The sequence below is a fragment of the Sinocyclocheilus anshuiensis genome, unplaced genomic scaffold, assembly GCF_001515605.1.
Source record: "Sinocyclocheilus anshuiensis isolate Anshui unplaced genomic scaffold, SAMN03320099.WGS_v1.1 scaffold1217, whole genome shotgun sequence".
Taxonomy (NCBI): domain Eukaryota; kingdom Metazoa; phylum Chordata; class Actinopteri; order Cypriniformes; family Cyprinidae; genus Sinocyclocheilus; species Sinocyclocheilus anshuiensis.
Genome location: NW_015552619.1, coordinates 61,388 through 79,419, shown reverse-complemented (window position 1 = coordinate 79,419; position 18,032 = coordinate 61,388). Strand labels below are relative to the sequence as shown.

The 18,032-nt window shown below is 35.8% G+C and overlaps 2 protein-coding genes across 2 annotated transcripts in view; both read right to left on the bottom strand.

Annotated features, from left to right (window-relative positions):
- Window positions 1-11,597, bottom strand: part of LOC107666218 (1-phosphatidylinositol 4,5-bisphosphate phosphodiesterase gamma-2) — a 16,083-nt gene extending 4,486 nt beyond the window's left edge. Inside the window, exons 1-26 of the mRNA XM_016457434.1 lie at window positions 11,414-11,597; window positions 10,970-11,161; window positions 9,933-10,026; window positions 9,734-9,781; window positions 9,569-9,653; window positions 9,326-9,409; window positions 9,117-9,160; window positions 8,934-9,006; window positions 8,461-8,562; window positions 8,249-8,367; window positions 8,061-8,146; window positions 7,829-7,946; window positions 7,573-7,741; window positions 7,342-7,377; window positions 3,588-3,668; window positions 3,338-3,409; window positions 3,165-3,249; window positions 2,876-3,050; window positions 2,370-2,576; window positions 2,120-2,239; window positions 1,842-2,022; window positions 1,692-1,730; window positions 1,273-1,339; window positions 899-1,056; window positions 651-741; window positions 222-443 (exon numbers count right to left, since the gene is read on the bottom strand). Coding sequence (XP_016312920.1) covers window positions 222-443; window positions 651-741; window positions 899-1,056; window positions 1,273-1,339; window positions 1,692-1,730; window positions 1,842-2,022; window positions 2,120-2,239; window positions 2,370-2,576; window positions 2,876-3,050; window positions 3,165-3,249; window positions 3,338-3,409; window positions 3,588-3,668; window positions 7,342-7,377; window positions 7,573-7,741; window positions 7,829-7,946; window positions 8,061-8,146; window positions 8,249-8,367; window positions 8,461-8,562; window positions 8,934-9,006; window positions 9,117-9,160; window positions 9,326-9,409; window positions 9,569-9,653; window positions 9,734-9,781; window positions 9,933-10,026; window positions 10,970-11,161; window positions 11,414-11,597 — 2,932 coding nt within the window. The remainder of the gene's footprint in view (window positions 1-221; window positions 444-650; window positions 742-898; window positions 1,057-1,272; window positions 1,340-1,691; window positions 1,731-1,841; window positions 2,023-2,119; window positions 2,240-2,369; window positions 2,577-2,875; window positions 3,051-3,164; window positions 3,250-3,337; window positions 3,410-3,587; window positions 3,669-7,341; window positions 7,378-7,572; window positions 7,742-7,828; window positions 7,947-8,060; window positions 8,147-8,248; window positions 8,368-8,460; window positions 8,563-8,933; window positions 9,007-9,116; window positions 9,161-9,325; window positions 9,410-9,568; window positions 9,654-9,733; window positions 9,782-9,932; window positions 10,027-10,969; window positions 11,162-11,413) is intronic.
- A 3,366-nt stretch (window positions 11,598-14,963) lies between these two features.
- plcg2 (phospholipase C, gamma 2) overlaps window positions 14,964-18,032 on the bottom strand; it is an 18,728-nt gene continuing 15,659 nt past the window's right edge. The window contains exons 27-32 of the mRNA XM_016457437.1: window positions 17,628-17,831; window positions 16,950-17,089; window positions 16,717-16,828; window positions 16,056-16,235; window positions 15,873-15,961; window positions 14,964-15,732 (exon numbers count right to left, since the gene is read on the bottom strand). Of these exons, the coding sequence (XP_016312923.1) occupies window positions 15,613-15,732; window positions 15,873-15,961; window positions 16,056-16,235; window positions 16,717-16,828; window positions 16,950-17,089; window positions 17,628-17,831 (845 nt within the window). The 3' untranslated portion in view covers window positions 14,964-15,612. The remainder of the gene's footprint in view (window positions 15,733-15,872; window positions 15,962-16,055; window positions 16,236-16,716; window positions 16,829-16,949; window positions 17,090-17,627; window positions 17,832-18,032) is intronic.

The window sequence follows — 18,032 nt, the reverse complement described above, 5'->3', positions numbered from 1 at the left end:
CGATGAGCTTTGTAAAAATCGATGCGTTTCAGAAAGGCGGGGCATAGAGGAGCAACAATAATGTACATTATATGGTAAATAATGTGTTTTTTGAACCTTAAACCACATAAACACATTGCATTACACCAAATACACAAAATAATGTTCTTTTTAGCAACGTCGTTTGACCGCTTTAAGATACTTCATTCAAATCATGTAACATTTTCTCTTCTTTCACTTACCAGCAGTTTGGAAGTTGAGAGCCACCATTTGGCAGCCTAGTTTCCATGAAGGACAAGGGTCAAAGTTAGAGGAATCAACTCGCCCACTGCAGGGATACACACGGGTCAGCGCTTTGCGGTTATACTCCAGAATAATGTCTGACTTCTCCACAGCGGTTTCATTCCCCTCTTTTGGAACCATGTTATCCGGAACGGAACGCACCTCTTTGTAGTTGTAATTTTCTGAGAGGTCATAAAAGTGCAGAATGGAATAATAAATGGAATGAAATGTCAGGTTCACTTACCTCAAAACATTTCTGGAATGTTTTGAACGTGGCCTTGAAATTGTTTTGTTTAATGCTGATGTGTATGATAAAGTACAGCTGCTTTTCATTTTAGTTAGTTCCACATTTTTTGTTTCATTTGTGTAATTTTCTGTAAATTACGTACCAAAAGTCTTTTTCTTGATAGATTGGCAGTATACCACCATGTCTGAAATCTCAACAGCTATATTGGTTTTTGACTCCATTTCTGCTCTTCTCTATTTCGAGAAGTAAGGGAGATATTGTCAGCGCATAGATATTCACAGGAACTATTGGTCATCAAACATATAGAAATATAAAGAGAAAGATACACTATTGATAATCAAGCACAATAACAGATATTGAATGTGAGTTAGTGAGGAAAGAAAGACAAACCGCTTTCCCCAAACTCTGCTCGTTTTGGATGATGTTCAGAAGCACTTGGTACCATTGGTCCACCTGCTCCACGATCTCACACGTGAACTCAATTAGCTTCAAATTCTCCCTATTCAAAAGGGTCACCACGAGGGGCCTGGCATGCTTGGCTTTGCATGCTGAGGAGAACCCATTAAAATCAACAAGGAAGAGAGGTTTAAAGTTTTATATTTTGTAAATCGAGGGGAGATTTTTTCATAGAGCATTGATTATTGAAAATAATGAGAATAATCTTATTGGTGAGATTTTATATGCATGTCACAGCTTAGCTTAGTTTCTAGTCTTAGTGTGTATGTGTACAAAACATATTCACACAAGTGGCAAAACAATCTTACCAACAGTACACTTTGAGATGTCCACCACACCTTTACACTGGTCGCCTAAAGGATTGTCTTTAGCAACCTGAAAGAATCACTGAGCTCAAATCAGTTTATACATATACATACGTACTTTTTTTCCGTTTTATATATATTATAGTAAAATCAATTATTTGAATTAATTATCTTTAATATTTTAGATATAAGGTAGCTGACTTCATGCATCTATTAAAATAAAATAAAAAAAGTTAAATATTTTTTTAAAAATGTCTGAGAAATGATGCCACTTGGTGTGATATTTTGTGATCTAATACAATGAAATTCATATATTTTAAGTTATAAATTGTAGAATATTATAAACTTACACTAAATTTCCCAATACTTTTGGGAAATCTGACCATTGACCATTGCACAAATATTTGCCCCATCATACTTACCTCACTGTACTGTTCGCTGTCACATGTTGAGATATCCACCTGCAAAGACAAAATTATACAAAACTACAGTTTAGAGATGGTCACAATTATTGTATCTCTTTTAGGTTCTGTGGCTAATTTGTTTCTCTTATCTATTCTCTCTTCTCTCACCATACAGAAGCGCTCCACTAACTGTGGTGTTACAGGGTAGCGTAGTTTTGTCTTGCCGTAGAAAAGCTCGTCACGAAAACAGCTAACCAGGTCCTCAAGGCTACCAAACTCGTAGGCGTCTGCCAACACATACTTGCTGTTGTATTTGTAAATCAGATAATGTTCGACATCCCCGTCAACTCTGAGTAACAAATAAACAAATAAAAATACATACTGAGAGGAAAGTAAGTGTCTGTTAGGAGTACAGTAAAGAAATGAAAAGGAAAAAACTGAGGAACCTGATGGAAAGGGTAAAGGTGTCAGGCTCTTCTCTTTGTCTGACGAGGAAGGCTCCATCTCGAGGGATCCTCAGAAGATAGTCTTCTGCTTCGGCTTGACTCAGGTTACTGTAAAACCACCTAAATATGACAACACAGATATGTTTGTGTCCAGATATTTCTAGTTTCAGTGACAGAACAATGATCTGTCATTGGAATTTGTATGTATATGAGTAAGTGTTTAAATTTGAAATTCATCTTTTCTTCTTACCCTATTTGGTGGTAAGGCACAAAATTGAGGCGAGGCAGGAAACCGTTGAGGCGCAGATTGAATCTATCATACTTGATCAGATTACGTGTGTAATACTTGATCAAGGCACACATACTAGGAAAGCGCTGCTTGCTTGTCAAGTAGAAGTACCATTGACCATTTTCTGAGGAACAGAAAATTCTGTAGTGCTGAATTCTCTCGCTCGTCCTACAGAGAGCACACAGAATATTATTATATCGACATTTTCTTTCGCATTATTTGTCTTTGTGAATATAAGATGTAAGCCTCGTGCTAAACATTTGTCCAATGCAATGTAAAATACATAAAAAGTTGGTAATCTACCAACCAAAAGAGTAAAGAGTACGAAAATCAACAAACCACAATATTAACAGTGTGAGGAAAATTTTAACATGTGAAATGAAAATTAATTTAGGAACGAGCTTCAAACCTTTTTTCTGAAAGAATTTCAAAAAAGAGAATAGTGAAAGGCTGGGCAGAGTAAGTACCAGAGGGAGATATTGTAGATTCTGATGAATGTTTCACTCTCTCGGACCAGGAAGGTTCCATCTTTTTCATCCCTCCCTTTGCAGAAATCACGCAAGAGTTTTTCAGCGGTTATTCTGCCCTCAGCCAACGGTCCATGAAACCAGGGCTCTGACAGGTGCAGCTCTGAGCCGTCCTGAATGTTTCAGAAAGAAGAGTTCACAAGCAAATGTGAAAGTGCATAAAAAGCTTCTGAAAGTGGCTTGTCTTCCCATGACCTGAACTGACTTTTTAACAAAGACAATGAGTCACTTACCTCAGGACTGTCTTCCTCCAACTTCTCTTCAGAATAGTATAGCTTATTATCTGAGATCACACAGTCATGCCTGTAAAACCTCTAGATTGAAAATATATAAATTATCATCTATGAATAAGTTATTATTATGACTATGAATGAGTAACAGCAAAAAATTAATTTAAAGCACCTTATCTATTGGATCCCATATGCAAAGCTCTCCTTCCTTCTCCACAACACGGTTTTCTTTAGCTTTTCTTATCTGCTTTGAAATATGAGAAATTATGAAATGACCTAAAGCTGCCTCCTAAAACGTCAATCAGATCCTTTAAATTTGACACACTGTTGGCAAAAAGATTTTAAATTCGCTGATGGAGAAAATCTGTTTGATATGGAAAATAAAAATGTATCACAGAAAGACACATGTGTAAAACGTGCACCTTCTCCCTGTAAGTGTTTCCAATTTTCTTGAAGCTGTCTAATTTTCTTTTCACAGTTGTGTTTCCCCTTTCTTCCTCCAGCTGTTCAGAGCAAACAGAAAACTGACATATGATACATCAAAAAATGAATGCAAACATGTGCATTGATTCTGTTACGAATGAGGTCAGATGTTAAAAGAATCAGTCACTCAAAAAATTTCCTGAAAATTTACTCATCCTCAGGCCTTCCAAGATGTTGCAACAGATTTAGAGAAATTTAGCATTACATCACTTGCCTACTGATGGATCCTCTGCAGTGAATGGGTGCCGTCAGAATGAGAGTCCAAACAGCTGATAAAAACATCACAATAATCCACAAGTAATCCACATGATTTATATAAACAAATTCATCATTAAGACGTCTTCCACTGCAAACCTAAAATACCTCTATCCGTAATATTGCTTTCTCAAGTGAAAAAGTTCTTGTCTGAATCAGTAGAGAAATATGCACAGATCAAACACAGTTTACAAGCAAAAACAGTCCCAAATAACTGTTGCCCATTTAGATTGTTTCCCGTTAATGTGATGTAGGGGTGTGCGATATATATCTTCTGCGATAATATCGTAATTGTTGTTGTGCGATTTGACATTATCGAGTATTTTGCAAAAACATTCAAAACACCCCTACAGAGCGCATGCTTTCATTACATGAAGTCTAGACTAGCGAGTGCGCATTTAGAGTGCGTTCTTTCACTACATGATTCAGTCTATTAAAATGCATTTAGAATGATCACAAAATTCTAAATATGGGGACAGAAAATGTATATATTTATATCATTTCATATAGTTCATATAGTCATAGAGTTAATCAATTTAAGCTATTTAAAAGCGAAGGAAAGCGAGGAAAAGAGGGTAAATTCAAACGAACAATTGCTTTATGCCGAATTGCCGCTATTTGAAAGTGAAAGTAAAATGCGCACGCTGCTTTTACAAGCTATTTAAAAGCTTTTATTTCTAACATAACTGTGGCATTAAACTTAGTTAGTGAGGGCTCGGTTAAAATATTGCACATATATAGGCCGTTCAGATTACTTGTTAAAGTGCAACGGAATTGCCTCTATTTGAAAGTGAAAGTAAAATGCGCACGCTGCTTTTACAAGCTATTTAAAAGCTTTTATTTCTAACATAACTGTGGCATTAAACTTAGTTAGTGAGGGCTCGGTTAAAATATTGCACATATATAGGCCGTTCAGATTACTTGTTAAAGTGCAACGAAATACCTTATATCAGCAGACGATATGTGTCTGTGTTTGTGGTTGGAGACTCCTTCACCGGCTACAGGCTCCTCATTTGCGCATGTGTGTGTGAAATACAGTGCTGAATGAAAAAGCGGGGCAATTTGATAATAATATATATGGGCCGCCAAATTATAATAATAATAATTATTATTATTATTATTATTATTATTTAATACATTAATAGGAGAATGAGCCTAATATCGTCTTGACTATCGACAAAGACATCTGCTATCGTCCATATCTCTATCGTCGATACACGATACTATCGTCTATCGGCACAACCCTAGAAGACAGAATCGCGATTCATATATGAATAGATTTTTACGTGCGCCCCTAGTTTTCTCTTCCTCTTCTCTAAAGCAGTGCAGCATGACCTCACCCCCTTCGTTTCATGTTCCCGGGGGCGGGGTTTGTGATGTCACGAACCCAGGAAGTAACTTGTTGTAGTCCCTACAAGCCGTTTTTGTAGGCATTAAACTGCCAGAATTTTAAAAGATGATATCTCCCGTTTGCATTTAACTTTCAGCACAGCAACTTTGCAGATATTGTTTATGCTCAAACAGCAACATTACACACTAACGTTAAAAAAGTGAAATCGCAATCAACCACTCCTTTAAGAGTGACTTGCTGCCACCTACTGGCGGTTTTAATTTTTTATTAAATATTTACATTTTAATTAAAAAAGATGAATTTTGTTGATACTGATTTCATTTGCTTGGTAACAGCCCAAATGTCTTATTATTCTAATTCACTGATTAAATGTAAGAATTTGACTCAAAATATAACTTTTTTGGAAAAATGGCTTTATAAAGGTAAAAAATGTCCAAAAAAAGGTAAAAATAAATGTAAACATATTGGAAAAGATTCATTTCTATCAGTGTAAACTGACCATCACACAGAATATGAAGAATATCAAAAACTTTAGGAGTCAGCTGTCCACGGCAGTCCTTAAGATACCAGCACAATAACACACTCAGCAAAATATCGTCTAATTATCGTTATCGATAAAATCCCAGAAAATATCGAGATATTATTTTTTGTCAATATCGCACACCCTTAGGAGGAAGCGTTTTTATGGATTTTGGACTTGTATTTTGGCCAGATGCAATGGTTTAAAGTTCAAATGCTTTAATCATGGATTTGTTTCTTACAAACACAGCTTTTTGCTTAACAAGAAGTTAATTGATTGACTGGAGTCAATTACTTGTGGATTACTGTGATGAAACTCATCTACATCTTGGATGGCCTGAGGGTGAGTACATTTTCAGCAAATTTTAAGAGATCCATCATCGTTTTATGTTCACACTCACATACAAATGCAATGTGCTTCAGTGTTAACACAAAAATACTGTTTGTGACCATGTTCATATACTGTATGTCGGATTTAAAAAAACATTCTTTTGAATTGCATGTAGTGTAAACAAAGCCTAAATTCCCCCAATGTAATGGACTTAATTAATATTTCATATTATACATAAACAGAGTTTGGGTTGTTTGTTACATGAGTGATTTCTCCATCCAGCTAGGTTCTTCTACAATTACCCCATCAACTTCGGTCAGAAATCTTGGTGTAACTTTTGATAACCAGCTGACCTTCAAAGACCACATTGCAAAGACCGCTCGATCTTGCAGGTTTGCATTGCACAACATCAGAAAGATCAGGCCCTTTCTAACGGAGCATGCTGCACAACTTCTTGTCCAGGCCCTTGTCATCTCTAGGCTGGACTACTGCAATGCTCTTCTGGCTGGACTTCCATCAAGCACAATCAAACCTCTACAAATGATTCAGAATGCAGCGGTACGACTGGTCTTCAACGAGCCCAAAAGAGCCCATGTTACACCTCTCTTTATCTCCTTGCACTGGCTACCGGTTGCGGCTCGAATCAAGTTCAAGACATTGATGCTTGCATATAGAACAGCCACAGACTCAGCACCCGCCTACTTCCACTCACTACTACGAATCTACATCCCCTTCAGAAGTCTGAGATCCGCTAGTGAGCGACGCCTCGTGGTACCATCACAGAGAGGCTCAAAATCACTTTCCAGAACATTCTCGTTCACCACTCCTGGCTGGTGGAACAATCTTCCCACCCCTATCCGGAATGCTGAATCCCTGACAATTTTCAAGCGACAGCTGAAAACCCATCTCTTTCGAAGCTACTTGACTTCATCATAAAAAAAAAATTTTTTTTAAAAATAAATAAATTAAAAAAAATAAATAAAAAAAAAAACTCTCTCTCTTTATTTATTCCTTCTCTTTCTAGCTTGTACTTATTTGAACAATGTCTAAGAACTTGGTATTACAACCACTTCCTGTGTCTGTTTGCCTCTTAAGAAGAATCGCTTTATGTATCCCCCAATTGTAAGTCGCTTTGGATAAAAGCGTCTGCTAAATGACTAAATGTAAATGTAAATGTAAATGTAAAAAAGCAGTTGTTTACATTTTATATTTTTTGGAAAGCATGTTTTGTGGATACCTTAACAGTGTGATTGCTCTCTTTTATTTTCTGGTGCTGTTGAAGAGAATAAACAGGGAATCATGCACTTTAATGATGATACTACAAAATGTATATTCCTAGTCTGCTACACACTGAAATCTTCATAAGTCATGTTACATTAGAGACTGAAGCAACTGAAGGATCTCTGCAGTTTTTCCTACTAAATTTAGTTCAACCACGTCAGCTGACAAATTTGACTTTTTTCCCCACCTTGATGATGATCTTGCCTTTCAGCTGGTTTGGTGAGGGTAGATCATCTGCTTCTGGTTCCAGCGGCTCAGTCAGGAGCTTATCTTGGAAAACATCTCGTAACATCTGAGCCATCATTTTCTGCTGCTTGATGTCACAGTGTTCTTCTATGGACAGCACCACAGGATACCTGCCAAAAGAGATGAAAATAAGATTGTTGAATGTTACATTTACATTGCACAATGATAATTCAATGTGTGTGTGGTTGATTACTAACTCAGATGTTATAAAAGCATGATCATTGATGGCCTTCACCACATCCTTAAACTTTATCTTGGAGGTCATGGTCCTTCCATGGTATATGACAGGTTCTTCTGGACCATTCCAGCAGTCCACTGCATTACACAAAACAGAATACATAATAACATAGGGCCCGATATCAAATAATAGGAATTATAACCATGCAATATAAAAGTTTTCTAAGCAAAACTGGTACGTTGTTCACTGACATTCAATACAGCGGCAACCCAGCCTCAGGCAGCGCACATAAGCTTCTGTTGAGGACTCACTGCGCAGTTGATCTCCAGTCAAATATCTGTGAATAAAAGCAAAACACATGAAGTAGCACAGGAAGTTCATCATGAAGAGGAGAAACTGCTGCATGTGTGTTAAGAGCATGAAGAACTGCAGCACTGACGTGTTGTGAGAAGAGTTGATCCAGTAGTGTGACAGAGGATTGTTCATGTCCAGTGGGCAAATCTCAGAGAACTTCTCATCCCAAATCGAGTTCTCTTTGGAGAAGAGAAAACTGAGGAACTAGAAAGACAGAAACATTTTGTACTGATTTTCTGTTTTATAGATTTATTTCACGTGTTGACATCAAACTAAACAGATCTCTATAACTTGTACCTCTCCAACAGTAAGCGTTGGATCGTTGGTCTTCCTCATGGTGTCATCGATGAAAATGGTCATCAACTCCTGAACCCGGTTCAAATTTTTGGCCCAGGCCTCCTACGGTCAGAAAACAAATATACAGTTGATTTTCAAATTAAATATTTCTTTTCAACATTCATACTCAAAAAGACATGTTTCTTGAGCAGCAAATCAGCATATTAGAATGATTTCTAAAGGATCATGTGACACTGGAATAATGGCTGCTGAAAATTCAGCTTTGCCATCAAAGGAATAAATTACATTTTTAAATATATTAAAATAGAAAACAGTCATTTTAAATTGTAATAATATTTTAGAATATTATTTGCTTTGGTGAGCATAAGATTCTTCATTCAAATATATAAAAAATCGCACAGACCCCAAACTTTTAAACAGTAGGCTAGATGTATAAAAGATAAGATAATATTCAAGGAAGACATTGGTCTTACCTTCTGTCGATATAAAAGAAAGTTTTGAAAATCATAGAGGGGAACTATAGAAGATTCAGGACTATCAGTATTACTGCAGAGAAATACATATAAAAACAAATATAGTTTTCATAGTACACATATTTATTTATTTTTTTAATCAAGTAAAATTATCATGATATGGCTCCTTTAAAATTTTGTTACCTTATTATGAAAGCTGCAGGCCCCTTTTCAAACTCTTCTAGCAACTAATAACAAATCATAAAAATAAAAAATGAATTTTTTTTTATCATGCTTAAACAAGTAAATGTTCCATTCAATACTACAAATAACATTGATAAATAATGGAACTGATACTCAAATAACAATTAAATACAATGAAACATTAAAAAATAAATAAACTGCACACTAACCATCTTCTGGTTTTCAAATATTAAAAAATTGTAGAATTTGTGAAACTGCTGAATATCCAGGCAATAATCTTTTGCTTCCACCTCCTGAAAATACACTTGTGTTAAATGTGTTTAAAAAAACAAACAAAACTACTCCTTAGAGAGTAGATAGTGTAAAATGCAAATCCCAACTCGCTTCAGATAAAAGCATCTGTAAATGCATAAATGTAAATGGAGAATTCAGTGTTTCACTATTATTTGTACCACAAATCTGTCCTCCAGAAAATGTCCACCTGGTACAGTGAAGTTCATCTGTGGCAAAAGAGACTTGAGCTCTTTCAGGGTGATGCTGAGAGAGAAACAATAATGAGCTGAGACCGAAACAAAAGTGAGACTGGTTGAGAAGAAGGCGAAAGAGAAAAGGAGAACCTGTTTTTCTTTGATTGATCAACCGAGTACATCTGCTTCCTCAGCCAACTACAGTAGAGGGAAAAACAAAGAATGAAATGTTTGTTGATTTGTATTATGGTTTATGGATACACAAGGTACACTATCTATATGTGTGTGTGTGTGTGTGTGTGTGTGTGTGTGTGTGTGTGTGTGTGTGTGTGTGTGTGTGTGTGTGTACCTCTCTATAATCTCTGGTGTGTGAGCCGTCAGTGTCTCTTGTCTGAGTAACTCTAGTCCTGTCAGCCATTTCTCTGCATCCTCCACTGAATCAGCTGTGGAACAGCAAAGGCTCTTACAGAATAAGCACAACAAGACTATCATATTGACAAAATGAAGTGGTGAGATGATCATGATTGTCCACCACACTGAGACTTGAAACCTCAGGGTGCTCCATTGGGACCATTCTGGTAAGTGTACTATTGCTAGCATATCTGTTTACCAGCATATGTTATGTTTTAGATGTTGGTGATGATACTGTACTGCTGTCCCTTTTTAGCTATAGCTTAACCAGCAAGACTTCTTTGGTCAACCAAAAAGACCAGCTTCATTAGTTAAGTTTTGCTGGTGGGAAATATGCATATGCTGTAATACTAACTAGCATGAACTAGCTTGGACAACATTATTATTATGGTTCGAAAGTTTGGGGTCAAGATTTTTGAACGTTTTTGAAAGAAGTCTATTATGCTCACCAAGGCTGCAATTGTTTGATCAAAAACAGTAAACACAGTAATATTCTGAAATATTATTACAATTTAAATAGCCGTTTCTATTTTAATATATTTTAAAATGTAATTTATTCCTGTGATGCAAAGCTGAATTTTCAGCAGCCATTGCTCCAGGCTTCAGTGTGACATGATCTTTCAGAAATCATTCTAATATGCTGATTTGGTGCTTAAGAAACATTTCTTATTCATTATTAATGTTGAAAACGGTTGTGTTGCTTAATATTTTTGTGGAAAAAATTACATTTTTAAAGGATTATTTCATAAATATAAAGTTCAATAGAACAGCGTTTATTTGTAATAGAAATCTTCTTTAGATCAATTTAATGCATCCTTGCTTAACAAAATGTATTTAAAAAATAAAATAAAATCTTACAGACCCCAAACCATTGAATGCTAGTATAGCTATAACAGTTGTTATATGCTAGCCTACTAAATAAACATCTTGTTGCCTTATTGTGAACTTAAAATGCGTGAGGAACTTGTTACATACCTTTTAGACTCAGCGATTTTAAAATAAACTCTGATCCATAGAAAATGGTGAAACAGGTTTTGTTGTCCTGCTGGAGCTCTTTTTCAGATTGGCAAAAGATTCGTCGAAATTTACTGCCCCTGCTCTCATTAAATCGCTGGAAATCTTTGAAAGTCTCCCACTTGCGAACCTCCTTGAACTCAAAAATGTCCACTGCGATACATAAACACAGATGTAGTAAAATACAAAACCGAATTTATAAGCTACAGTATATCATCAGTATTTCTTTGAATAAATACCAGTGCTTGCATAAGCACATCTTCTGAAAATTGAGGCCAGAATTAGTGCGTAAGTAGGAACTTAGGACCACTTTCTTAGACATTAGTGTAAAATAATATAACTGCTATTTTAAAAAGCATTAATTTATTGATTTGATTCAAGTCTACTTTCAAGGAAGCGACTTACACACTCTGACTATCCTGTCGTCAGAGCGTATCAAGGCCACCTGCATGCTCTCCATAATGACCTGGACAGTGAGTCTTTCAGCCCTCAGCTGATACACCATCATTTCAGTCCCCGTCTGCAGATGCCCAGTAACCCAACTCCTCTCATCCTCTATCAGCTCATGCCGCTCACTGCCGTCCACCATCACTGCATCTGACACACACAGAGTAAAGAGGCAGAGCTTTTGGCATCAGATTGCTTTACACTTTTATGTTTATCAAAACAAGAACTGTTAAAAGTTAAATGATGTATATTCAGACGCACTTACCTTCCTGATTCTGTGCGCAAAGCAAACTGAGAAATGGCGTCTAGTGGTTATTCCCCAAACCAGTCTTGAGAAAAATCACATCCTGTGGCATAATCAGCTTTCTTATTTCCTATGATGAAAAGCAGGCATTTCCAGAGGACAAGAGAGGAAATAAAATCATCTTCCCAAATCATTTTCATGAAAGTTACCTGTGAATTGGTTTAAAGTAAACCAAATTATTAAGTACAGTAAATACCTGTATTTGAAATGCCACAAGCCCCCAAACCAATATTTGGAAAGCTCTATCTTCCAAATTCTATCTATAAAAAATGCTCTCAAGCAGAAATTGAAAATTTTATAAGACAAACAGTGGCACAGACATTTTGTTTTTAAAACAAGGGGGTGGAGAAAAATGTAAAGAATTTGTGAGAAGAAGTGGATTTTACTGGAAAGAGAGAGATCGGGTGAGAGATATATCTGATGTGCAATTTCCTGAAGTTAACAGTTGTCACAAAATATGCTTTCGAGGTTTTTTGCTTTCTAGCTTTTAAAATCGCCATATTGAAAAACTAAATATTTTCACTGCACCAGACAGAAGATAAAACATGATATTTTAAGTTGCAAGTTATAAACCCTAATAATCTTCCTTATTAGTGTCCTTAAAAACATTTTTAAAAATCACAAATAATATGTATACAGTGTTTCCTTAAGATACTATTATATGTATTGTGTGTGTGTGTGTGTGTGTGTGTGTGTGTGTGAAATTTTAAATTTAAATTTAAATTTTATTAGTTTTTTTCACCCAAATATGTCTATATAATTTTAATGAATAATTAATTAATTAATTATTTTATTACATAAAGTTAAACTAAATAAAAATGAAAAAAATGATTCCTTGGCAAATAGCTGAAATTAATAATATATATATATATATATATATATATATGCACACACACAGTGAAGATCAAAATTAGAGAACAATCTATAAATACTAGATTTTTCTGAAATGGTTAAACTTCATCGTTCAAATATTGTTAATCTTTATCGCTCAAAATTTGAAGGAATATTAGCTGTATAGGTATACCACTATACTAACATGTTTGACAAAATAATCAAGGCATTTCAACAAAAAACTTTATTTTGTGTAAAACACAGTGATGAAAATTAGAGAACAGTAACCACTGTTGCACGAAAAATTACAACTAAAATTTTGGAGGGTTACAGCTGTCAGAAATTAGTAGGAAGTGTAGAGGCCCTTGCTTTGAATGACTTCAGCACATCTGCGGCCACAGGACATAGTTTTCAGACTGCGCTGGTGTGATCTTGATCCACTCTTCTTCTGCTCTCTTCCATAGTTTAGTAACTGTAGTGGTTTTTTTTAGCCATAACTTTGTTACCAAGGATTTTCCAGAGATCAGGACTCTGGGCCGGCCATTTCATTATTTCAATGTTCTTAGCTTCAAGGAACTGCTTTACCTGTTTTGCAGTGTGACAGGTGCATTGTCTTGCATGAAAATTGCAGGCTGATTTGGAGATGCTTGCAGGGAAGAAACAGCATGTTGCTGTAGGAGGTTCTGATAAACATTTGCATTCACCTGCCATGTATCTGTATAAGAGGCCCAACTCCTGCTGCAGAAAACATCCCCCAAACCATGACATTTCCTCCTCCACCTTTCACTGACTTCTTTACACACTTGGGCTTCAGTCTCTCCTCAGTTTGACGCCGAACAAAATGTTTCCCATCAGACCCAAATAAATTAAACTTGCTCTCATCACTAAAGTGAACTTTGGACCAGTTCTCCTCTCTCCACACAACAACGACAGCAAAGGTGAGTCTCCGCATTATCCTGTCTTCTCATCCATTTTTCTTACGTGGACGTGGCCTTTTTGGAGGACTAATGTCATTGTAAAGCTGCAATATTTGAGAAATCACAGATTTGGAATGACCAACTCTCTTGCAATAGCCGTCTCCTCGCAGGGTTTCAGTCACCTTAGAGCGGCCCGCTATCTTGTAATCTCAGTGAAAATTGGAGGAATGCTATCAGTTAAATAAGGTTTGTCATATAAATTAGCACCAGGTGCCAGATTAACACCAAGAACTTGGAGGTATCTGTAAGTGTTCTCTAGTCAGTTATTTTCAAATATCTCATTTAAGTTTTTTTTACTGTGTTTCAGAATACAATTAATTTATGAAATATGCTTAAAAACTGCCCTTCTACTCCTGTTAGGATAACTTCAAATCAAATCGGACTAAGGAGTGACCTTGAAATTTTGGAAATTGTAGGTTGTTCTCTAATTTTGAGTATAATTTAAGTATAATAACCCTACATGTAGTGTGCATGAACCATTATTAACCTCATATTCCTTGCAATCAGCTGTATGCAGCATTTTTTTTTTCTTTTTTTCTCTCTTTTTACTGATGATGATGTTCTGCTTGACCTTTAATGTTTGTAAAACACAAATGAGTAAAAAGTCTTGATCAGTCTTTGTAATAGGAACGAAGACTTTCTTTATTCATTTCTGATCCTAAACTTGAATCATCTAAGGGTTTTTGATATTTGTTCCAGATATTTGCTGATATGTCTTGTTAAAGATCCCGTTTTATGTTACATTAAACCCCACATCCTCTACAGACAAACACTGTTTTGCATACTGTAATGTTCAGGTTCAATGGGAGACAGAAGCTTCACTTCAATAGTGGGATCTGGCCAGACTATCAAAAACGAGCAACTGTGTTTAACCAGTGGAGACTGCAGAAAGCTGTCTGAGATTGCTTAATGTGAATCTTGGTCAAATGGTTTGCCCCAGTTGCAGAACTAAATGCTTACATGAGAGATTATGAAATGTCATCACAAGAGCTGAAGTCAGATATAAGCCAAGCACTTCGTTTTTGAAGTCCCTATCTGAAGTCGCAGACAGCAGCATGTTGTAAATGACAGCATGATTGCTAAAATACCTCATTGTTAAAATCAACAAGGTCAGACAGGCTTCTTATATCTTTGCAACACTGTGCACTTTTACTGCCTGTTTTTATTATATTTTATATCTGGAACACCTGATTCTTGATATTTTCTGCTTCCTATACTGACATTGTTTATGGGCAAGTTATCAGTTGCAGTGAGAATGAGATTATTGTAATAATATTGCAGTGTTTGTCTTGTTAACAGGCTGAAAATGTGGTGTATTATACATTTTTCTTATAGTGAAAGCTTTAGGACAATAAACAAATAAAAGCATAAAAAACATCATTCAACATTTCGTGTCCACATATTTATTTATTTGGTGAGTAGCTGTGTAATAGTCGAGATAATGTACAAACAGATGGCCATTATACCAAAAAAAACAAAAACAAGCAAGTCATTTATTTTGAGATAACAACTGTCAGACTGTGCATTATCGCTTACATATCCAAACAAACCTGATAAAACGTCCTATGCATATTAAAAACAAGAAAGAAACCAAATAAATAACATGTCTTGTTTGCTATTTTAAATTTTCAGACAATAAGGAAACATTTAATACAGCTGCAAATGAAATGTTACAATCAAATGAAGACAGCAGATGAACAGTTTCACAGTTGCAAAAAAACAAACAAAAAACCTTCATGCTGTTTTCATGCCCTCAATTTAAAGAGTTTTACAACTTCTGGGCTGTAGCTACACCTTCCACTGAGAATTCACCCGTGAGTATTGCTCAAACTCTCTTTGCGATTTGTTCCTGTGTGACCACAAAAGTGAGATGGCTGCAACTTCCTGTCTTTGGGGCCTGTTAGGGAACCAGTAGTAATAGAGCAGCAGAACCGAGAGGAAGAGACCCATAAGAGCATTAGAACCAGACCGGAAGGGAACTAGACTTGCTAGTTTTCCTCACGAGTAGAACTTGCTGTTGTTGATTTTTTTCCGAGTACATGAAATCAGGGGGCCGCACTGCGCTGCAGGTTGGAGTGAGAGTTGTAGAGACAGAACTCGTTGCTTAACTCCGCCTGCTTCTTTTGCAACTGTTTCGAGGAGGAGTAAAGTTCCTCCTGCGCTTTCTGAAGAAACAAGTCAGATATGACAGGGGATTTCCATTACACTAACATAATATTCTCAATAAAATAAAATGAGATATTCTTTTCTTAAAATAATTTATTACATCATCAACAAAAAGCCTGTTTTAAAAGATGTTTCTTACCTCCACCTGCTGTATATCAACATACACCAGTAGAGATGCCAGCTCCAGATTTTCACTAAAGCCATTCTTTAAAGGGACTGATCTGTACCCTGTGAAAGCAGCAACTCAGTATTTGTACTTAAATCTGCTTTCATTTGCACACTGTTTCACAAAACAATAATTGAATGAAGCTGATAGACTTACCTGAGCGAACAGCTTTCACAGGGAACGTAGCCTGGGCCAGGAAGTTGGGATCAGAGAACATGTCCTCCTCAAAGACCACAAAGCGCAGAAAGGTGAGGTCTGGTTCATACACGCTGAAAGTAAATGCCTCCGAAGGCTGATAGTTCGGCCCGAGCCATATAGGGTTCAGTCCGTTATCATCTGAGGACACATTTATTTATTTACTTACTAAATCTCTACAGAAAAAATATAATAATACAAAATATAATAATGAATTTTGTAAAATTTTAAATGACTTTAAAAATTATTATAATAAAATATAAATATATAAATTACACACACACTATATATATATATATATATATATATATATATACACACACACACAGTTAGTTGTTTTGACAACTAACTGAATTTTCTGTTTATGTGAATAAATTCTGATTGAATAATCCAAATCATTTTAAATAAGATTGTAATGTCTGGAAATAAAATCAGTCCAGAAGCCTTTTTTCTCCTTACTTTTCCCACTTCTTACCAATATTAATTTAGTTCACCACAACTAAAATAAAAAATTGTTTTGAAAAACTTTAAATAAAATTAAAATGAAAACACAAAAATAAATCAGATATTAATAAAAACTGTAATAGTATTTCAGTTATGATAAAATAATGCTGCGTCTTACGGCATACGATAGTCTTGAATTTGTTGTCCTCTGTTTGGCCACACAATTCGATCTCCACGAAGGGACTGGCAATGCTTCGTCCTGGTTTGGGAAGATGTCGTGCTCCTATCACCTGAGCGTCAGAAAAAACATCAACAATCTTTTCAATTATTTTATAAAAAAACAGTTATTGTTCAGCTCTCAAACTCAACCTAAATAAACGTTATTCTGTTTGAATGAAGCTCATGTTTTACCCTAATGGTGACAGTAAATCTGATATTCCTCTTCTCCTGATGAAGGTCATATGAATCACTGCGCATCAGCTCAGGTTGCAGCACATATCCTGTTCCTCCATTCAGACTGAAGAGAGCGCTGTTCAGCTGCATGTACTTATCTGAGGAGAAAAACAAACACTTTTCAGACATATGGAATAAATGCTATGCTATTTAATTACACTCACAGTTTGAGCCCATGTTATTTCCTTTATTACATATTTTTGTCTTTAAATCATTTTAGTCTTATTTTCATTTTACATTATTCTTTTAACATAGTGATGTTTCTTACATCCTTCTAATACTCTACCCCTTTACGCAAAGAATTATTCAAACTTAAATTTGTATTTCAATGAAACATTAACTTTCATTGCGTAAATCTCCTCTCTTCCTTGTTTACTACTTTGGGTCAAAGGTTGGCTGATTTGTGTGATGTAGTTTTCCCCTGCTGGTATAATTACACCATCTACAAGCATTGAGAGAAGTAGCCGTTTATTTTGACTAAATACATTTTATGTGAAGTTTATTATACCCATAAGCAAAAATGGCATGACACAGGTCGTTAGGTAGCTAAACAAACACCACTGAGATAAGTGGGAATCTTAATGGATAGCTTTCTCCATAGAGAACAACTACAGAGATGTTCAACTTCATACTCACCAGCGGTTTGGAAGTTGAGTGCCACCATGTGGCATCCGCACATCCACAGAGGATACGGATCATAGTTAGAGGAATCCACCCGCTGGCCCTTAGGGTAAACACGGCTCAGCGCCTTGCGGTTATACAACATAAATTGAGTCGACTTGCTTCTGGAGGGTATCTTATTTTCTACGAAGGAGCGAACCTCTTTGTAGGTATAATTATCTGATAGGGAAGGACAATCACATTGTTAATTGACAGTTTACTTTATGTATGTCATTAGATTTTTTTTTTTTTTTCGTTTTTGACAGAAGTCTCTTATACAGGTGCATCTCAATAAATTAGAATGTCGTGGAAAAGTTCATTTATTTCAGTAATTCAACTCAAATTGTGAAACTCGTGTATTAAATAAATTCAATGCACACA